The sequence below is a fragment of the Danio rerio genome, chromosome 4 (genome assembly GCF_052040795.2).
Source record: "Danio rerio strain M-AB ecotype USA chromosome 4, GRCz13ab, whole genome shotgun sequence".
NCBI classification, from domain to species: Eukaryota; Metazoa; Chordata; class Actinopteri; order Cypriniformes; family Danionidae; genus Danio; species Danio rerio.
In genome coordinates this window covers 34,366,392-34,389,836 of record NC_141024.2, presented here as the reverse complement: position 1 = coordinate 34,389,836, position 23,445 = coordinate 34,366,392, and the positions used below count along the sequence as shown (strand labels likewise).

General features: G+C 38.3%; 2 protein-coding genes across 3 annotated transcripts in view; one reads left to right on the top strand and one right to left on the bottom strand.

Annotated features, from left to right (window-relative positions):
* Positions 1-23,445, bottom strand: part of LOC101886704 (zinc finger protein) — an 846,922-nt gene that overhangs the window by 458,490 nt on the left and 364,987 nt on the right. The window lies entirely within an intron of this gene.
* Positions 1,878-21,857, top strand: LOC137491182 (protein NLRC3-like). Of its 2 annotated transcripts, NM_001444815.1 has the most exons (10): positions 1,878-1,990; positions 8,967-9,132; positions 9,759-9,809; positions 10,821-10,925; positions 11,144-13,036; positions 14,084-14,257; positions 14,375-14,548; positions 16,601-16,774; positions 17,602-17,648; positions 19,812-21,857. In NM_001444815.1, exons 3-10 carry the CDS (start codon positions 9,766-9,768, stop codon positions 20,336-20,338), a joined length of 3,138 nt encoding a protein of 1,045 aa, NP_001431744.1. In that variant the 5' UTR covers positions 1,878-1,990; positions 8,967-9,132; positions 9,759-9,765; the 3' UTR covers positions 20,339-21,857. The 2 variants fall into 2 exon arrangements, with proteins under 2 accessions (NP_001431744.1, XP_087102072.1); XM_087245946.1 differs by lacking the exons at positions 1,878-1,990; positions 14,375-14,548 and having other exon boundaries at positions 9,065-9,132.

Here is a 23,445-nt window from a genome sequence, read left to right as displayed (position 1 = left end):
ATTTTATTTTAAATAACTTTTTTTATTCAATTAAAAACTTAATTACTCAGTAAGTCATTTATTACACAATATTATAAAAGAAAAATCCACGAATCTCAAAGCATAGACAATAGAAATAAATCTTTTAATTCTTTAAATTTGAGTCTAACGGGACCTTTCAGCTTTATTAAACATTATATATTTCAAATATTATCAAATTTGACACCATATTTCATACAGACCATTAAGCATGTGTAGTTGTTGGACAAATGTTACAACAAATTTTACACATTCCTATCTCACTTCTCTGAATTAATACCTGATATTGTCAGAATCAATAATTCAATTTAACGTTATATTTGCTGTAGTCTACGGAGGTCGGTTTTGGCTGAATCAGACGGTGATGGATGAATTGGATGACAGCCGAGTAGAACTGTACGAGCAGCTCCTGTGGCAGGTTAAATTTCCTCAGCTGACGAAGGAAGTACAGTCTCTGCTGGGCTTTCTTTACGATAGAGTTGATGTGAATGTCCCACTGCAGATCCTGAGACATGGTGATGATACTAGAATGTGATAATAAACATGAAAATGTCTGAATGTCAAATATTGAATCAACTGTAGAGAAATCCAGCAGCTCAATGAATAAAGGAGAAATGAAGTGTGACGTTTGTTTCTGCTCTTCTGATCTTCTTCTTCTTCATGATTTGACTTGAACTGAACAATAAAAACACATTTATTCCAGTATTTATTGATCTGTTCATGTTAGTTGATGACAGTAAAGTTGTTCTCTGTTAGTTCTTGTTGACTCTCAGTGCATTAACTGATGTTCACAAGCACAACTGTGGATTAATAATGCTTAATAAAGCAAAGAACTCAAGCTCAATAATGTTTGTGTCCAGTAATAAGCCTGTAACTCTTGACTAGATGAGGAGTTTTCAGTGTTGGATTGACTAAAGTAGGAAAACACACAGTTGAGCTGAAGCTTTCTTGCTGCACTCAGAGAAATAAAGACTTCTGCTCCATCAAGACCAACACAGAGACACTGAGGAGGAGCTTCTGAACACAGACCAGACGCTCTCTCAATCACAACACACACACACACACACACACACACACACACACACACACACATCTCTGTGTGTATTCTAGTTCAGTTCAGTTATGGTGTCACTGTACATTGAGTCAGTCTACAGCTAAAGTTCTCTACAGTTGTATAGCCGCGGGGTTTAATGTGTTGATTTTATTCTCTACAGATATATTTCCTATGACTAAAGTTTGTCTATATTTTATTTCTTATTTCATTCAGTCATTTATTTCTCATATATAATCTTGTTGTGTTTAAGGTCATGGCTGGTCGTATAAGCATTTCACTGGATATTGTCGTGTGTATGAGTTTGTATTTGATGAAGAAAACTGAATTTTAATGTAAAGTCAAATGAGATATTGAATAAAACAACATTTCAGCTGAAGTTAAAGTATTTTCTCTTGATTCTTCATCTTTATTAACACTTGATGTGATTCTCCCTTGTATATTCACTGGGTTCAGCTAATGTTGTGTCTAACATTAATATTCTGTGCTAGTTTCAGCATCCTGATCATGTTGAGTTGCTTGTTATATCAGTTCCAGCACTGACTGATCTAATGTGGGTCTTATTGTAAAGTGTCCTGTAGAATATATGAACTAACACAGAGATCTGTAAGTGCTGTATTCATATAGAGACCCATAATGTTATCTATATTCTTATTTTATAGCTCCAATACTCATTTGTTTTCTTAAGACTTTCTCGAAATCTTCCTTCAACACACTCGAGCTCAGAGAAGCTGCACAGATATCTTCAGCTCCAGTGTTGTCTCGAGGACACGCCCACAGTCAGGAGAATCTCATGAATATTCATGTCAGTGGAGCCAGTAATATTTCAGGATATACCTGTAGATCACACAGGTGTGTTTTAGTGAAGTGAAAGAGCTCAGATTGTGTTCCTGCTGCACAAGAGCGTCTGTACTTCTGCATGTGAGTTTAACACTTCTACATTACGCTGATTTGTGGAGATGATGAAGGGTTTATATGTGTATAAGCGTGTTTATAAGCGTGATTTATAGCACTGTCTGCTCCTGAAGCTTAGTCTCAAACCAAACACGGTCAAAACACGATCATTTCAACAATATAATGGGTTATTTTATCTCTTGAAAGTGTTTGTGCTCTTCTATATCGGGTTGACTCGATAATTTCACATCATTCAGCACAAAATAAACTTTAAACAGTCACGAAATCGAAAGTGAAAGCAGAGCTTCCGTAAACAGGAAGAATGCGGATGTATATATTTCAGCAGCGGCGGGTAAGACAGACGCTCCTGGCGGGAAACACTTTTCAAATTGTAGCTTTCTTAAAAGCAGGGTTTGACAATAAAGATAGCCCAGTTTGCATATGTGATCTTAGAATCGAGAAGCAGCAGCAGGACTGATGAAAACAACTGTCTTCACGCGAGCAAAAGAAAGATCACTCGCGCGCACAGGTCATGTGATGCGAGCAGCTGTTTTCTCCTGCGAAGCGACCGTGCCTGGAAACTCACCTGGTGCGATCTGCTTTCTTTAAACTCGACTGGACAAAAGGTGATGCTTGTGAATCTGCAGACCTGCTGCTTTCAAGAGCTCCAGATTTAAAATAAATGTATTTTTGTAAGCAGCAGCGGCGCCGGTTACTGCTTTCTCTTTTCTTTCCCCATTCTTTAAACCGATTATTAACAGGTCTAATGTTAACGTGATCCTATTATCACACGGTATGCTTTTCACCAGCTTTCTTTTACTGATTGCTATTTTTGTTAATATGGTTTAATTGTGTGTGTGTGTGTGTGTGTGTATACACTGTAAAAAATTGCTGTTAAAAAACGGTCAGATTCTACGGTAAAATAATGTTTTTTTCACTAAAACAGTAATATTCTGTTAAAAACAGTGCTTTCTGGGTAACATTTTTGTTTTCGAGAAAGTAAACAACTGCAGAAAACTGTGAGCTAACAGAGTTCAGATTCGATGTTTTGAAGTCTGTGTTTGAAATCACACTTTGTGTCCTTGTTCACTATTTCATACACTAGTTAACTAATAAAGTTCACCTGACAGAGTTAATGAACACTAATGAGTGAATTCAGACACTGATGAACACCTGCTGTTAATAATTACAATTACTGAAGAAAATAAACAAGAAACACAAACAGTGACTTGAGTTACAACATTAAATAAAATCAAATAAAATAAAACAGCTTCAGTCTCAGCAGAGGATCATTAAACAACTCCACAAACAACAGCAGACACACTTATTACTGACTGATTTGACTTCCATACTATTCTCATTGAGATCCAACAGAAATTAAGGTGTTTTTTGTGTCACCGTAATGGAGTGAGGGGCTGGTTTAATTGGGCTCTTCACCCTTGAACTAATTAATTCAGACTCTCCAATTACTATAATAAAGAGTTATCAAAATAATTGTATTATAGCAATAAAGTTGGAAAGTCAATAAATAGAGAAATCTGTTTGTTTGAAATTAGTTCTGATAAATGTTTTGTTATAAGTCTGGCTGAAGAGCCTCATGCAATAGATTTTATGCTTAGTTGCAGGTATTAATTTAATTAATGAGAAGTGGAAACAGAAAAGATACCTCCGTAATTACTTAACAGTTAAGAAATAACATACAAAAACAGTTCAGTTATGACTAATACACACTCAGACCTCATGAATCTGACCTTCTATCTCAACAATGGTAACATCTCAAATGTTTCATGCTGCAATGCATGCTGGGAGTGGCACGGTACAAATATCCCAGCATGCATTGCGGTATAAATAAATGTTGTATAATGGTCTAACAGTTTTCTTTATTTGTGTTTGATTCTGCTGTTGTTTATGTTTAGACTTTCAGTTGCCTGTTTGTGAGTTAAACTGTTAATTTTGTTAGTTGTCACCATTATTGAGGTTCATATGCTGATTATTGATGTCTCTTTGAGTGTGATTTACACCATAGAGCAGTGTTATTGTCCAAGGTATTCTTAAAAACTTCCAGAAATCATTGCCATATATAGACATATAATGTAAAACAACAGATTTAACATTGAATAGGAGCAGTAAATTATATTACACTAAATGAGAACAGACTATGCCATTTAATAGCAACATGAACCACTAGATCTTATTTAGGTTTTTGGCTGGCTTGCCACAACAAAGGAGCTTTTTAAACAAAGTTCTTAACAATTGCAGCAGCCAAGACATATAAATGTTAAAAATGACAGGGCTAAGAGCCCAACTAAAGCAAACTCTGTTCTCCATGATGGTGACGTAAAACTTTAACTTTTTTTCTCAAGAAGAACTTTAGTAGATGTTATACAAAAATACATGTTTTAAGTAATAAGTGTAGCTGGTGATGATGTTTGTAGAGTTGTTTAATCATCCGCTGATCATTTAAATGATTTAATCATTTGTTGTTCTTCAGGTTATTTCATTATAAACTGTGACTAAAGTTTTGTATGTTCTGTTCTTGTTTTTTTCCCTTCAGTATTTCTTCATTTGTTCATTGTTAATCCTCAATTATCATTTAATTAGTCAGTTAATTAATGAATTTACTTCAGCTTTGCTCCATGTTTCTTGAACACTCAGTAGTGTGGACACTTCAATAAAAACTGAAGTATATGCTCTGGGGTTTAAAGGGTTAAAGGTGTGAGAGGTAAAAACACAGTGTAAAAATGTATTTTAACAGTAATATACTGTTAATTTACACTACGGAAATAGACTGTAAAAAAACAGTAGATTGCTGGCAACCACAGCTGCCAGTAGATTACTGTTAAATCAAGGAAAAAAACAGTATTTTACTGTAAAACCTGAAGCTAATTTCTTCTGTGTGTCACCGTTGTGGAGGAGAGTAGAGCCAGTGTATGAGTTAAAGATGAACAATGAACTGCTGATGTTATTCTGCATGTTTCTCTCTTTAAAGATAGCGGCTGTTTAGTTGCTGATGCAGTCAGAATCTCTCTGGTGATTCCAGATTTACATGTATGTGTGCTGTTGTGAAAAATAAGACATTAGAGTTAAACCGAACTTTTCTAATTAACTAAAATAAGTTATCATTATAAGTATGCTTCTAAGCATATTTAGCACATTACTTCATAAACTCATTCAGCAGTTGACCAAGTTGAGGCAGTTGCTTTCAGTGAGCAAAATGAGTTCACTTGAGTATTGTGTAAATCAATGTAGTCCATGTATTTTTACAGCAACATACTGTAAAATAACAGTACATTGCTGGCAACTGCAGCTGCCAGTATTTTACTGTTTTTTAACGGGACAATTTTTAACAGTGTATATATATATATATATATATATATATATATATATATATATATTTATAATAAGATTGCTTTAATAGGAGATTAACTCGCTGTTTGGTTAACTGGTGATCAGGAACCTTTAGCCAGAAAAGTTTTTTTTACACAAAAAGAGCATGTATACAGCTATATTCAGCTTGTTTTGACACATTAATTAAAAATTTGTGGCTAAGAAATACAGCCCCTTTACAGCCCTGGGGCCTCATGTATCAACGTTGCGTACGCACAAAAACTTTGCGTACGCCAGGTTTCACGCTCAGAATCGCTCATGTTTGGATTTACTAACAATGAACTGAACGTGGGAATGTGCGCAGCTTCACGGCAGCTTTTTGGCAGGCGTACGCACATTTTTTGTGCGTGTCTGTTTTATTTCCATTGGCGACTCCTAGAGGCAGTTGTGTTAAATTCCTCTCTACAAGTGTCTGAGCCTTGCAATGGCAGCTGTATGAGACGGGTTCATCTAGCAGGTATATAAGGTTTCCATACTATACAGTTGAGCAGCTAAACATTAAAGCACAATTTGCAGCAGTCGCCTGTTTTCCCAATGTAATCTGAGCTATCTACTGCACGCACATTGCTATAAAGACACTATCTGAAGATGAATTTGCATACGTGAATCAGAAACATTTCCATTCAATAAATGTGCAAATAAAATATGATGCACAAACTTATTGATGATTCCTACTTGTCTTTCTCGTGATAAATAGTTGGCAAAATCTGATATGTAGCGGGGGAAAAAAAAGAAGAAAGAGTTCATCAGACGCTGGATTCGAGCCGAGTTCAGACTCGAACGTGTCAAAACATGTACACATGCGTCTTACGAACGCGCCACTGAGACTGTTAAGACTACTGCAACATTTTACCGATATAAACCACACTATTTTTTTTTTTTAATGCACTCAGTGCAATGTTCAGACCCAACTGTGTTAACCGCATCAGCTAAACTCTCCCACTCTATTTTTTTTTCTTTTGTTGTTAATTCCGGAGAACAAACTTGCAAATAACACCGCTTTTCTCCGGTCTACCTCCGAAAGGAGCACCTCCAATACACATTCTGTTCAAAGTTTCTCTTTTTGCTTGCTTTTGCCATTACTTTTTCGTTGGGTTTTGCCATTAGCATAGTCATTAGCATATTCATACGGGGGAGGAGGCAGGGAGGGGTTTTGCGCTCGTGCATGTTGCGCTCAGTTTCACGTTCATTCGGATGTACAAAAGAATATGCGTGAGATTCGGCGTACGCAGTGTTTCATATATCTGAATTTTTTTCTGCGTACGCACATTTACAGCTTTGTGCGTACGCAATGTTTTAGTAAGATTTCCACGCAAGTCTTCGTACATGAGGCCCCTGGAGTTTCAAGGCTTAGAGCGGCCCACCTCAGTTCACGACTGACTATGTTAAACTCAGGTCATTTCCAGTTCAGTTTCTAATGACACGATCACGTCTTTTACAAGGACACAGTTGCTTTTAAGATTAAAGGGGAGCTGAATCTCCAACACTATTCTTTACAACAGCACAACGTCCTTTCCTGCAATATCTGAATATATATTCTGTGCTGAACTCTTTATAGATATCCAGTCCTTTATAACGGTGCTCACACAAAAAAATAAAATATGTACACCTATATAAGTAACCCAAACAGTATTACATGTCTTAGCACTAAAAATGAAAATAAATGACTCGGGTGAGGTTTGAACTCCGGTCAGCAGCGTCATAATGAAACGTGCTGACCACTGGACCACAATGGCTTCAGCATTTACTCTCCTTTTTAGATTTCTGATCAAGGTATGTCAGATTTATTTCAGTTTTTCTTCTTTGGTTTGTGCTAACTGATCCTGAATCTGTGAACTCTTTTCCACCGATTTTAAGGTTTTAATCATTCCCTGATTTCAATACAGAGTTACTGTAAAGATCTATTAAGACGATTAAGTTATCTGTATTTAATTTAAACATTCCCTTTTATAATGATTTGTGCATAACTATGTATTCCCTAATGCAGTGGTTCTCAAACTGTTTTCATCAAGTACCACCTCAGAAAAAAATTGTCTCTCCAAGTACCACCAAAATGACCAGTATTGAAATACAGTAGCGTAGTAGGCCCAATAAAGCAGCTACAACTCTGCACAGTTAAAAAAAACGTGGCAGATTACCTCAGAAATATAGGCTATATGTCATATACGGCATATTATATCCATCATTTTAGATACATTTTGAAATATGTGTAGCATGTACATGACATATTTCATTCCTCCGCGTACCACTAAAGGAAGCCTGCCACAGTTTGAGAACCACTGCCCTAATGTTATTTGCCTTTAAACATATAATAAAAAGAACAAATAAATAAATAAGAGCTGCTAAATTTGATTTTACTGATAATAATAAATCATTTCTAACAACCAAGACACGTCAACCCTGTCTTAGTTTCTGAGGAGAAATATTAATATTTTTATTGACATTTATCCTGAATTTTAAATAATGACCACAAAAAAAAAGTATTTAACATCAGTATTGTAATAGCGAGTGTAGACAAACAGATACATTGATTAAAATAAGAGTCTGAAAACCCCTTCAGAAATAGAGAGATAACACATGTACATTCAAATTATGTGCTGCAAACAATAAATAAAAGACAAACTACAACATTTGAACTGAATGTAATGCTGTTTAATGGTTTTCTTGATTTGTCCTCTGGTTGAACATTATTCATTTGTGTGTGCTGTTTCTCTTCACTGTGATCTTCAGTTATTTTGTTCAGTTAGTTCAGTTTTGCCTTTGGTACTGACTAATCTATTGTATAAACACACTTATTGAATATTATTGAACAGCATCCTATAGAAAATAATAATATAGCAGAGAGATCTGTATGACTCCGCTGTATGTCTGTATGTCACTCCGCTGCTAGTCCGTTTGCACTGGCTGCCAGTTGCTGCTCGCATCAAATTTAAAGGTCTGATGTTTGCCTACAAAGTGACTTCTGGCTTTGCTCCTTCTTATCTGCTCTCACTTCTGCAGATCTATGTGCCCTCCAGAAACTTGCGTTCTGTGAATGAACGTCACCTCGTGGTTCCATCCCAAAGAGGGAAGAAATCACTATCGCTCACGCTCAATCTGCCCAGTTGGTGGAATAAACTCCCGAACTGCATCAGAACAGCAGAGTCACTCGCTACTTTCAAGAAACGACTAAAAACTCAACTATTTAGTCTCCACTTCATTTCCTAATCTGCAATTGCCTCTCCGAATATCACACTAACTGTAACAAAAAAAAAAAAAAAAATACTAATACTACTAATACTTCCCTTCTTAGACTTTACAGACCTGAAACTTGCCTACAGCACTTATTCATTGTTGCTCTTATAGTTGTGTAAATTGCTTCCTTGTCCTCATTTGTAAGTCGCTTTGGATAAAAGTGTCTGCTAAATGACTAAATGTAAATGTAAATGTATGAGGTGTACTCATTTATATAGATATCTCTAATCTTATTTTATTGGTTCAACATTGCTGTAAATATTCTCCAGTGACCTCTCAGATTTCATCTTAAATACCTTCTCTAAATCTTCCTTCAACACACTCGTGCTCAGAGAAGCTGCACAGATATCTTCAGCTCCAGTGGTTTGTGTGTCTTCTTCAGGACACGCCCACAGTCAGGAGAATCTCATGAATCACACCGCCACACGGTTTAACCAATAATATTTCAGGATACACCTGTAGATCACACAGGTGTGTTTTAGTGAAGTGAAAGAGTGAAAGAGCTCAGATTGTGTTCCTGCTGCACAAGAGCGTCTGTACTTCTGCATGTGAGTTTAACACTTCTACATTACGCTGATTTTGGAGATGATGAAGGGTTTATATGTGTGAGTGTGATTTAAATGTCTGATCCTGAAGATCAAATCCTCAAACACAGATTAAACACTGAGTCAAACACGCTCATTTAAACACTGTGTCTAAAAGCTTTATTTTTAATCCCTTTAAAGTGTTTGTGCTCTTCTATATCAGACTGACTCAATAGTGTCCAATAATTCTGCATTAAATATAACTCTAAACATTCAGAGTCACCAAATCAAAAGTAAAGTTAAAGCAGACCTTCCAGTTGAACAGGAAGAAAAGCTGCTGAAAAACAACAAGCTGACGATCCTTAAACAACACTGCATTTAACCTTTGACCGTCAGAGTAACTCATTAACCAAATAGCCTCTTTAGTAGAGAGACATTTTAATACTCACTAAATCAACAATTGGCTGAACCTGAACTTCTCTTGATAAACTCTATATAGCATGCATTTACCTTAAATCAAATGTGAAACAGCTAAGATGTCAGATCAGGGTTAAACCAACTGCATTCATGTTAAGGACTATATATATATGTATGTATGTGTGTATGATTGTTTCCTGAAAGCTCTGCTAATGTCTGCATTGGTGTTTTAGCTGCAGTATGGCAGAGGAGCGAGTAAAGGACTCTCTCTCAGAGAAACACAGGTATTGACTCTGTTTTTACACCATTATTTCAACACTTTCTCTGAAGAACAAACACCAACAACTTAACACACCTCCTTTATAGACCGTAACACCCTTGAGTCCACAAAGTGGTGCAAACAGATGTGCTATTTTAACAACATGACACAAAACATGAAAATTACAGTTGTGCTGATCTGAAAAAAGCAACAAATCACACTGTTCACCTCTTGCACCTTGTGATTTATTTATTTATATATATATATATATATATATATATATATATATATATATATATATATATATATATATATATATATATAAAAAACTTGGTATAATAAACTTATATGTTTCTGTTATTAGTAATAGCTGGACCCACACACAATCTCTGTGTGCAGAAACACGCTGGTTTTTAACCCACCACTGAGTCTATTTATTTACCAGCGTAAATGTGAGCATGTTTATATTATTCTGTTTAGAAATTAATTTCAGTAATATTATTGACTAATATAAAAAAATGTTTATTTGATTTATTTACAGTACAGTTTGTACAGTCATTGTCTTTTAGTCAATATTACACGAGACTCGCTGTGTTTAACAAATATGTGGATCTAAATGGATTAGCATTGTAAACATTAAATAAAACTTTAAAACTTTCTATTATCATTTCATATCTTAAGTTTTTAGTTATGATACGATTATGATTTAGTTTTGATATTACGACACTTATAAAAATCATCATGCATAAATTCTGCTGTAGAATTTGCAAAGAATGTAGAAAAAAGAAAGAAATTGTGATGGGAGAATGCACAGAGCTGTGAGTAAACTCCACATAAATATATTTAATATGACTATTGACTTCAATCAAACACTTTGAACGCAGGAGACACACAAATGACACAAGTCACATGTTCAGAAGAGTATAATAATGATCTGATGGCTATATTGATCTGAAATTTTACTCATGAAAGATTTATCTTACACCTTGAACAAAACCTTGAGGTTGTGATGCTCCTTTTCCTCTGGTGTGTACAGTGTGAGATCAGGATCATGTGTGTCCAGCGCTGTGTCTCTGAAGAGTGACTGGTCGATGCATAATCCACCAGAACTCAGTGAGAAAACACCATCATCTGCCCAAAGGTATTTAGTGTTGTACATTATTGCTCACACATGAACTGTATTTCAGTATTCATCAGGACATTTTTATTAAACTTTATATGTTATAAAGAGTCTCTTTAATAAATTGTGTTCTATTGTTGGCTGTCTTGGATGTCTCTCTTTTTTACATAATTTCCGAGCCATAAGGTATAACCATGGGGTCTACTCATTGATTCCTTGTGTTGTTGTTGTTCCTGCAGTGTGGATAGAGATGATCAGACTGGAGACCTGCAGCAGGATTCACTCCAACCAGAACATGATGAACTTCAGAGAGTCAAAGAGCAGCACAAAACCAGCATGAAGAACAAGTATGAGAGATTATTTGAGGGAATCAACCATGGAGAGACTCAAACCCTCCTGAACAGCATCTACACACAGCTATACATCATAGAAGGAGAGAGTGAAGGAGTGAATGAAGAACATGAGGTTTTACAGATGGAGAAAAGAGCCAGAACAAAACCCTCACAACACACTCCAGTCTACTGCAATGACATCTTTAAAGCCTCAGCTGGAGCAGGACATGAGGAGAAGATCAAGAAGGAGAAAGCCCAGATCAAGACTGTTCTCACTAAAGGCATTGCTGGAATCGGGAAAACCGTCTCTGTGCAGAAGTTCATTCTGGACTGGGCCGAGGGAAAAGACCATCAGGATGTAGATTTCATGTTTGTGCTTCCATTTCGAGAGCTGAACTTGATCAGAGATCATCAGTACAGTCTTCACAGACTTCTGCTGGACTTTCATCCTGAACTTGAAGATCTGGAGCCCAAGATTTATGAGCAGTGTAGAGTTGTGTTCATCTTTGATGGTCTGGATGAAAGCAGAATCACACTCAACTTTTCAGATGAGGAGAAAGTTTGTGCTGTGACTGAATCTTCATCAGTGGCTGTGTTGATGTGGAGCCTCCTGAAAGGAGATCTGCTTCCCTCTGCTCTCATCTGGATCACCTCCAGACCAGCAGCAGCCCATCAGATCCCCTCCAGATACATCAACCGTCTGACAGAAATTCAGGGATTCACTGAGCCTCAGAAGGAGGAATATTTCAGGAAGAGAATCAGCGGCGAGCATCAAGCCAGCAGAATCATCTCCCACATCAGAAGAGCAAGAAGCCTCCAGATCATGTGCCACATACCCGTCTTCTGCTGGATCTCCTCCACTGTGCTTCAGAAGCTCCTGGAAGAAGATGTGAGTGCAGAAATCCCTCAAACTCTGACTGAGATGTACATCCACTTCCTGCTGATTCAGATCAACATGAGGAAGCAGAAGTATGAAGAGAGAGATCCAGAGAAACTCCTGCAGTCCAACAGAGGAGTGATCCTCAAACTTGCTGAAGTGGCTTTCAGACAGCTGATGAAGCGCAATGTGATGTTCTATGAGGAGGACCTGATTGAGAGCGGCATAGACGTCACTGACGCCTCAGTGTATTCTGGGATCTGCACTGAGATCTTCAAGGAGGAATCTGTGATTCATCAGAGGAAAGTCTACAGCTTCATCCATCTCAGCTTTCAGGAGTTTCTGGCTGCTTTCTTTGTGTTTTACTGCCATTTAACAGGGAACAGAGAAGCGCTGAGGGTGATTTATGATGAAGAATATTCATATAATCAATATCTACAGTCCAGCTCTAAGAAGTCTTTGTATAATCTGCTCAGTTCAGCAGTAGATAAAGCTGTCAGAAGTAGTAATGGTCATCTGGATCTGTTCCTGCGGTTCCTGCTGGGCGTCTCACTGGAGTCCAATCAGAGACTCTTCCAGGATCTGCTGACACACACAGAGGAGAGCTCAGAGAACATCAGGAGAATCACACAGTACATTAAAAATCAGATCAAGGAAGATGATGGTCTCTCAGCTGAAAGATCCATCAATCTGTTCCTCTGTCTGCTGGAGGTGAAAGATCAGACTCTGGCCAGAAAGATTCAGGAGTTTGTGAAATCAGACAAACACTCAGAGTATCTCTCTCCTGCTCACTGCTCAACAATCTCCTACATGATTGAGATGTCAGAGGAGCCGTTGGATGAGTTAGACTCTAATAAATTCAACACATCAGATGAGGGAAGACGGAGACTGACAGCAGCTGTGAGAAACTGCAGAAGAGCTCTGTGAGTATTCATTGATTGATCACAGAAGACACACATCAGTCTGCACTGAAGACTCAGATCAGTTTAGTGAATCACTGCCCTGCTTTAACAGAAAATCTTTAGCTGGCCATATCGTCCCCCTGTGAGATCGCTGATACACCATATTACTGCATGGGGACGCGGCGGCAGTGTTCTGTTTCCTTATTTGCTCATTTATTTCATCATTTCTAAACGTATTTAACAAACTTTTCTTGACTTTTTACTCACACAAACAACATTTGTACTTATTTAATGATCTGCTTCATTTGCTTTACAGTTTATCCTGGAAAATAACTCAAATCCCTGTAAATCCCTGTGCTCCTCCAGCTGAATAGGACATTTGTTGATGTGTATTTGCTCAAATCTAACACAGTGTTGCTCTTGGATAATTGTGTTTGTTTTCTGATCAGAGAAATAGTGTAATTTTAGACAGTATTGCCGTCTCGCCGCAGACATGCCTCTAATGTTACATTTACTGTAGGCCTAAACACTAAACTTTACACTGAGCTCAGTAAAATGCTCTCTGATTAGTTATTAATAATCTGTTCAATAATTCAGTACAGTCATATGAATGGGGAAATACAGGTTTAGTTTAATGTAGTTTCAATCAATAAATAAATAAATAAAAAGAGCAGATTTAAATGAAATAATATTCTTGTTCCTCCTAATGCAAGACAATGCTGGACCTCATGTGTCTGGAGTGTGTCAGTAATTCCTGCAGTTCACTACAGTTTTGAGTGTGACTCCTAATCCAGTCCTCCATGGGTTAATACATTTGATTTCCAGTGATCATGTCTGTGTGATTTTGTTGTCAGCACATTCAACTGTGTAAAGAACAAAGTATTTAATAAGAATATTTCAGTCATTCAGATCTAGGATGTGTTATTTTAGTGTTCCCTTTATTGTTTGAGCAGTATATATATATAGTTTATTTCCAGTGTTGCTTTTATCACTGTAGACTGGACTCATGAACACTCAACACTGCTCACTTCTCACTGCTGATTGTGTTGCTCTTTGTCCTCTACACAGACTACAGCGCTGTAAACTCACTGTTGAGTGCTGTGAGAGTTTGTCTTCAGCTCTACAATCCTCAAACTGTGTGCTGAGAGAGCTGGACCTGAGTAACAATGACCTGCAGGATTCAGGAGTGAAGCTTCTCTCTGATGGACTGAAGAGTCAACACTGTAAACTGGACACACTGAGGTCTGAGTTTAAACACCTGATTTATTGATTGATTGATTGATTGATTGATTTTTTGTTTTGTTTCATCAGGCAGATCACATTAACGCTGTGTTTTTAGTAATGTGTGCTCTTTCTCAGACTGATGACATGTAAACTCACTGCCGATTCGTGTGAGAGTTTGTCTTCAGCTCTACAATCCTCAAACTGTGTGCTGAGAGAGCTGGACCTGAGTAACAATGACCTGCAGGATTCAGGAGTGAAGAAGCTCTCTGATGGACTGAAGACTGTGAACTGTAAACTGGAGACACTGAGGTAAATGATTCTCCACTCTACAATAACTACAGTCAGACAGTTTCATATTAGAGCTCTTCATGCTTGAACATGTTAACCCTGGGTGATACTAAACCCCAGATAACAGGAATTATGGTTTATCTGTGATTGTGTTTCACACTGCTCATACTATACCTGTAGTTAACCCTCAGGGGTCTGAGGTGATTTTGGGACCCCTGAGATGTTTTGACATGCCCTGGCATCTGTTTTGTAGAAATAAATATTATATGTGGTTAGTAGGTTTTAGAGAAACAAATGTAGCTGAAATACGAATCTAAAACCACACTGAATGTGCCTGAACAAGAGTTTAGAGTAAGCAGTCTTGTAGACTAGAATATTTACTGCACAATTATGTAAAATTATTCTGTTCTCTCATTCAGAGAAAACATACTTGTTTTTGTCTACTTGTTGTGTTACTGCTGTGTGACCATGTAAACACTCTGGGTGAACAATATACAGTGCTCAGCATATATAAGTACACCCCTCACTAATCTCTCTTTTACATTCATATTTTAATAGGAAGCTCTACAGCATTATATTTGTGCATATACAATAGATTAGCCAAATCTGGAGCTCATCTAACAAAATAACTTAAGATAACGGTCCAAAAACTAGTGCACTCAAATTTATGTGTTATAGAAAAATATTAAATACAAAATTAAAAAAGAGGAAAAATTAAGAGAAGCAAAACAATGGAAAAACTAGCTGAAACTTTGTAGTTTTTTTTTTTTTTTTTGCAATATTAGCTTGAATTTATTTGTATTATCTTTCAATTTCTGAATATGTTTAGTGACTAAAATATGATGTTCATAAATAAATCTGTTTAATAAATGTGTTCTGTTTAAATGCAGCAGAATACACTGCCTATATTGACTGAGAAATGGAGGAAAGTCTTGATTTTCAGAATGGGCTGTCCTCCATTATGCTGAGCGCTGTATGTGACTTATACAGCCGCACATATAATATATATTTGAAATGGTGTAAAACGTGTTCGCCAAACTCTCTTGTGCATTAATCCAGCATTTAATAATCATTTCTGAATGAGTCTGAGACACTGAAGTAGAGGAATGACAAACGCTTTAAACACAAGAATAAATCAGATTTAAACATGAAAAACAATTACTGTAAATCTAAATCATATTTGAAGAGCTTTAATATAGATTTCACTAATAGTTGCAGTCTCAGTTTACTGTTTGAAAACTTTAACAGTTTGTGTCTGTCTGTGGGTGTCAACATTCAACATTTCTGTGTGAAAGTGAAGTGCAGCGAGAGCACAAATAAACATTATACCAGTGTTAATCCTGTTTCAGAGCAGAACAGTGAATCTGGAGGTGTGAAAGCAGCAGAGTTAAACGCTAAAGTCAAGCTGTTTTGTGTCCTGCTGAAGGTTTGAGCTGCTCTCATATTTGTGCAGTTTCAGTTTCTTGAAAACAAATAAAAGTCTCATGATAAAGTCTGAAATAATCCTGATTACTCGCTCGTCTAAAACAATATCTGGGAAAGGCTGAATGTGAAGGAGAGTCAGCAGTCATGAATATTGATCAGGTGTTTCTCTCCTGACAGAATAAAAGTCCCCTAATGGACCATCAGTGTGAATGTGACTGTGGATCAGGTGATGAACACATGAAGAGAGCGGGCTTGTGTTTGTCTGAGTTCATTTTGTTTTAGTCCACAACAGAATCACAATATAAATGATGAAATCAGCTCATTTCCTGTTGTGTTTTATACATGACTTTAAGATGATCTTCTGAGCTCAAGTGTGTCTTCTTCCTCCTCACAGCAGACTTTACAGCTTGATGTGGTGTATTATGAACAATGTCTTTGCTCTGTACACTTCTACAGATGATGTCGAGTCCTTGTTGAGTGTGTGAGTGTGTTTGCTGATGCGAGGCTCGATCAATAAGGAGAGCTGATCAGGATGTGTGTGTTCATCACTGCTGTTGACATGAGCAGAAACAGCAGTCAGCATCTTCACAACACAAAGAGATGTGTGATTGTCCAACTGTGTGATGTGGACTATTGCTGTGTTTGTAGATTGTCTGGCTGTATGGTGACAGAGGAAGGCTGTGGTTTTCTGTCTTCAGCTCTGACTTCAAACCCCTCACACCTGAGAGAGCTGGATCTGAGCTACAATCATCCAGGAGATTCAGGAGTCAAGCTGCTCTCTGAACAACTGGAGGATCCAAACTACACACTGGACAAACTCAAGTATGTGGAGCAGCACTGGCCTTGTGCTTTTACACTGAATGGCTTTAAAAAGACACTAGAAAGCTCTTTTGTGATCAGCTTCAGTTTTCTGTGAGGGTTATGGGGTGAGGACAGACCGAAGATACAACTTGTAGAGTATTACAGTCATGTCTATGAAGAGCAAATCATTGAGTGTGAAATGAATCTCCTCTGTAAATGTTGGAGTGTATTGGCTCAGTTACAGTGACATTAAGCGGGACACACTGTACAGTTTCAGCATTTGAGCTGAGCAGAGAAACTTCTTCCTCCATTTCTGCTGAAGAATCCTACAATATCAGGTCAGGAATAGGGTTGGGGATTGAAGATGGATTCAGATTCTGGAATCAGACACTTGGATAAATGTTCAGACTCTTGTTCTAAAATCAACATCTGGATTCCTCTTCTCTGTGCACACATGTGTATTTTTCACTTGCTAATCTGTCAGGAAGTTGGGCGCTGGCGATCAGTTTTAATAATCTGAACATAGTTTAGAGATGGACTGCAACATGTGCTCAAAGGCTGCATGTGCTGAAGAACGATGGCAAAGCTAAGTGTGATCACTGTAATAAATGAATGTTGCAGCAGGGTGTCTCCATCAACATGAGCAGTATCTGCGCTCGCTTCACCAACAGCAGAGGAAAAGAACGCACTGTGTTACATTCATTGTGCATCCCGGCTCAACCAACAAGTGTTGTGTGTTTTAGCTCAAGAGTTTGGAGCGTGTAGCTGAGCAGCTCAGTGCTAGCTTTAGCTTATTAGCTGAGGGGGAAACTAAACAGCTCATTCTCTCCATCTGTGTGTGTTTACAGTCTGGATCATGGAGGACACACGAGGATTACAGCAGGACCACGCAAATGTAGGACTACACACACACTCACACTCGCACACACACACACACACACACACACGAGGATTACAGCAGGACCACGCAAATGTAGGACTACACACACACACACACACACACATATACACACATATACACACACACACGAGGATTACAGCAGGACCACGCAAATGTAGGACTACACACACACACATATACACACACACACACACACGAGGATTACAGCAGGACCACGCAAATGTAGGACTACACACTAGGGATGTAACGGTATTGTAAATATGCATGACTCGGTAAAACTATAGGTCTTCTGAGAAAATTTGCTCAGGCGAATGAAGCGAACGGGAGGTAGCGAAAACTACAATTGCCATCAGCCCATGCTTGACCATCATCCCTTGCGGTCTGTTGTCGCTACAGATCCAGTAATGCGGAAATGGAGTGTGCTGCTAGAAGCGGGGATGAAAAGAGCTGGAAAACTCTAAGGCCCCGTTTACACTAATGCGTTTTAGTTTGAAAACACATAAGTTTTGCTATCCAGTAAAACTTACGGTTTCACGGCTGGAGAGGCCGTTTTCATTCTGAAACGCTGCAGCTCCGTCTCAGTGTGGATGATGGAAAACGGAGACATCTAAAAACGGAAGCGGGGCTGCAGACATTCGCCTCTCTGATTGGGGCTTTTCCTGAATATTAAGTAGCCTAACACACACAGTTCAGTCCTGCATTCTCTCCGTGTAAGTTCAGACTTCGCAAGTTTGATCAAGGCTGCAGTCTCTTCTTCTCAGTTTGATATGGAAAAGCAGATTATACCGAGGACACGGGTAAATCTTCAAAGGGAACAATGTACTTTATAACTTCATTCACATCACCCTGGCTTCGTTGTTTCACTTTGTCAACAATAAAATGTAAACATGATTTAAGGAACTGCCTATTTTCATTTTAATATTAGCAACTTAGACAGCAGACATGTTGAGGCGTCGTGCTGCATAAGATGAGCGTCATCTTCACTGTGTGGATATTTATAACAAAACGGAGCCGATAACAACTGCCTCCTTTCAATTTCAGTGAAAATACGAAACACAGCCTCTCTTTTGCTGAGTATCAGTTTTAATAATCGATTATGGCCATTTTAAAAGTATAACATACAATAAGTTTATACATTATAGGAAATAAAGGCAAGCGATCAGTCAATATACAGAATGTACGTGCTTACATTAATCATTAACTTATCTTTGCGCTCAGCCAAAACACGTTACCTGAGAACAAGTAATAGATTCCAATGACCCAAGTCAGGGAATATGTCGTTAGATAAAGACAACAAGATAAATGAAATATCCCGTTTAATAAATATAGTGAGATTAGATCCAGCGGGAGATGCTTGATGAGAAGTCCGACTAGCAGAGCTCTCATCTGTGTAGATGGGCTGAGTGTGATTAAATGTTGAATGTGATGAGTTTTCAACAATACTAAATTGAAACTTTATTTTTTTACATGGTTTAATATTTTTTTTGTTATTAAAATTGAAGTTCCTGTTTCAAAGCTTACAGATAGATGGCTAATTTGTATGTCATTGACACTTTTGGCACTTTTTTGGAGTATTTTCATAAGTTTTGTTTTTTCCTGTAAATGATTCAATAAATACCGTACCGTGACATTCTGATACCGTTACATCCCTACTACACACACACACACACATATACACACACACACACGAGGATTACAGCAGGACCACGCAAATGTAGGACTACACACACACACACACACACACAAACTCACACGCAAGCACATGCACACACACACACACACACAAACTCTCTCTCACACATCACACATACACACACACAGACACACACACACACATTCTCTCTCTCACACAAGCAAGTGCACACACACGCATACGCATACACAAATATACACACGCACACTCTTTCACACACAGAAACAATTACACACACACTCACACACACACACACACACACTCTCTCTCTCTCTCTCTCTCAAACACACATGCACATACACTCACACGCGCACACTCATACACACACACACACACACACACAATCTCTCTCTCTCTCTCACACACACACACACATACACTCTCAAACACACAGGTACACGCACACATTTATGCACACACACACACACAGCTGTGGTTATAAATGTGTGTGTTCTTGTGTTCAGATGTCAGTTTCTTCACTCTGGATCCAAACACAGCAAACACTGAACTCATTCTGTCTGAGGAGAACAGAGAGGTGAAGAGTGTGAGAAAGAATCAGCCGTATCCTGATCATCCAGACAGATTTGATGTTCATCTTCAGGTGTTGTGCAGAGAGAGTGTGTGTGGACGCTGTTACTGGGAGATTGACTGGAGTGGAGATGTTGGTGTGTGTATATCAGTGTCATATAAGAGCATCAGGAGGAAGGGAAGAGGTGATGAGTGTGTGTTTGGACGTAATGCTCAGTCCTGGAGTTTGTACTGCTCTTACTCCAGATTCTCATTCAGACACAATAACACACACACTGATCTCACAGTGAAGTTGCTCAGCAGGAGAATAGGAGTGTTTGTGGATCACAGTGCAGGAACTCTGATCTTCTACAACATCTATAGAGACACAATGAGCCTCATCCACTCAGTCCAGACCACATTCACTGAGCCGCTCTGCCCTGGGTTTGGGCTTTATTCTGGATCATCAGTGAAACTGAGCTGAAGACTGACGAGAGATTTACCCAGAATCCTCTGCAGGAGCAGTTAGCAGCAGTGTGTGTGCGTGTGTGCATGCCTAAGTGTGTGTATGTGTGTGTGTGTGTGTGTGTGTCTCTGTCTGTGTGTGTGCGCGTGTGTGTCTCTGTCTTTGTGTTTGTGCGCGCGTGCGTGTTCACTGCTGTGTGTGCACATATGTCCACTACTGTGTGTGTGTAAGAGAGAGAGAGATTTTTTGTGTGTGTGTGTGTGTGTGTGTGTGTGTGTGTGTGTGTTTGTGTGTGTGTGTGTGTGTGTGTAAGAGAGAGAAGGATTGTGTGTGTGTGAGTGTGAGAAAGAGTGTTTTGTGTGAGTACATGTGTATTGTAATGAATGGTGCCATTATTAACGTGAGACGACAAAGATACAAACTCAAACCTCTCCTGTACTCTGACATTTCAATACTTCAGAGCTCAACTTTATCTAAAACAGTCAAATGTAAGCGGAGACCACGACATGACCAGAAGAGGGCGCGCAAGACTAATGAACGGAGAGGGAGAGAGATGTTACCTATCTCTGACCCACATCTGCTTTTACCTTCCCCTGACCTCCTTTCCTCTGAATGCATATGGCTAGCGCAGCTGACCCTGAAGGCCGGTAAAGTCTAGATCGGATATGCGGCCGGCCGGAAGTGCGATATACACATTAATAAAGCAGCATTTTTTAATGACACTGTATAACAATAATTAATATTTTTGAAAGTACTGTGATGGTTGGGTTTAGGGTTGGGGTGGGGGTAGGCGTTAAAAAATACATTTTATTGGGTAATTTAATAGATAACATAACTAATACTCGGTACAACAACTGTTTTTACATTACTGTGACGGTTGGGTTTAGGGTTGGGGTAGACGTTAATAAAATACAACAATTGAGAAATTTAATAAATAATAGAAATATTTCTCGTTAACTTCCGGCCACAAACGTATTCGCTCTAGCAACAACCCTGAAGGCCTGAGACTCTCTGGTCATGGAAGCTGGGTAGTCTCATAGCCTCCGTAGGCACGGATACCTTGGGTCGGGGATACCTCGGGTATCGTTTTAATGACTTAAAACTTTCTAAACAATGCTACATGAAAGTGTTTGTATGTTGATTCATGTTCTTAGATGTACCAATGGGACAACTATAAATTTGTTCACATAAGACATGACCTATAGGTTTGTTGATTACTAAAATTCTTGACTGAGTGGTCAGACCACATCGTACAGTTGATCCTTGGAGATTTATAATTAGTGCTTTGATGTAGCAGGTAAAACTCAAATGGTGTCTGGGTACTTGTATTGAATATGTCAAGTCCTCACTGATATATGAGGTGTGGTTATGTGTATGACCTGATTTTGAGAGTATTAAAGCTGAGCCGCACTGACCAGCTTTTGGGTTGATTGCCCTTTTCCTAAAATACGCATTTTGTTTCTGTTATTGGTCTTTTGTTTATTCTACTTTTCACTGGATTTTATTTTATTAATAAAAGTGTATATTATTTCTTTTCTTCACTGGAGTGGACATTGATTTCATTTTCCAGAACTCATCAAAGTTACCCTGTGTGGTAAAGATTGAATCTAATCAATTATTTTGCGAAATACATTATAAAGACGATCCTTTAACTAAACTCTAGCTAAGAAATATAGCGAAGGGAGGATTGGGCTTATCTCTGTTTAATTAGGGTGATTAAATAAAGGCGATCCAGCACAGCACCTACTTTCCATAAAGGACCACAACAGCATGTATATGCACCGACATGATGTTTAGTAGTATTCATTTACTTAGAGGTTTTTGTTCAATTGTTTTGGATGTAGTCTATCAAGACAACACATAGTATATCACTCTTGTTCCACCAGATGGCAGCGTCTCCATTGTTTTCGTAAAGGGCTTTGTAGGGTAACGTGACTAAAAGCACTCCATGAATTGGTCTTTGCAAGTTTGCATTTCTTGAACACAGTCGATCCGCACAAGTTTCTGAACTGCTGTAACACAGACTTGTGTTTTGTCTTGTTAAAAACAGCTGAATATTATCTATAGTTTGTACGAAAGTGTATAATTAGCATGACAATGTAGAAATATACGTGGATAAATCATATTTTAATTGAACACATCACATCACATACAGTAAGCTATGCCTACAGAACATTCTGTTTAGCATTGTGACCCAACGGTCAAATGCTGCTGGCGCATCAAGTACCGCCTTCGCCGCGGTATGAATGGCGGCACAAGGAACACATTGAAGTAGTAACATCTGTATACATTTAAATGTATTTGTAATGCATTGTTTTATTGCTTAATTAAATGACATTTAAAAACACAAATCAAACATATCTATTTATTTGTCCATTTAAATTGTGATTTATTTATGTACATTTTTATGCTGGGAGAAGCAGTGGCGCAGTAGGTAGTGCTGTCCCCTCACAGCAAGAAGGTCGCTGGTTTGAGCCTCGGTTCAGTTGGCGTTTCTGTGTGGAGTTTGCATGTTCTCCCTGCATTCGTGTGGGTTTCCTCCGGGTGCTCCGGTTTCCCCCACAGTCCAAAGACATGCGGTACAGGTGAATTGGATAGGCTAAATTGTCCATAGTGTATGAGTGTGTGTGTAAATGTGTGTGTGGGTGTTTCCCAGAGATGGGTTGCAGCTGGAAGGGCATCCGCTGCGTAAAAACTTGCTGAATAAGTTGGCGGTTCATTTCGCTGTGGCGACCCCAGATTAATAAAGGGACTAAGCCGACAAGAAAATGAAGACATTTTTATGCTTCAATAATTAAATTGATCATTTGAGTCTTTGTTTTTCTAACTAGCACTCTTGTACGGTGGCCGGGAAGTGCAAAACAACATTACAAAGTTTGAAACACTTTTACAAAGCTCGAGACAAATTTACATTTTGAAAAACATTTTTACTTATCATCAAACACAATTACATAGGAAAAACACTTTTACAAATCCCGAAACAAATTTACAATTACAGATTCCCTACGAAAAGGGAATGTACCACACCCCGGAAGTGACGTAGAATGTACCACACACTGGTAGTGAACCGCAATGTAACACACACACACTGGAAAATATCAATGATATCCAGCTCGTGTGTGACT

Bases quoted from the DNA above. Each gene is read 5' to 3' on its own strand.
- LOC137491182 (NM_001444815.1), top strand. From the start codon at position 9,766: ATGGCAGAGGAGCGAGTAAAGGACTCTCTCTCAGAGAAACACAG. The intron at 9,810-10,820 runs GTATTGACTCTG...TGGTGTGTACAG, and splicing joins TCTCTCTCAGAGAAACACAG to TGTGAGATCAGGATCATGTG. The intron at 14,549-16,600 runs GTAAATGATTCT...CTGTGTTTGTAG, and splicing joins TGTAAACTGGAGACACTGAG to ATTGTCTGGCTGTATGGTGA.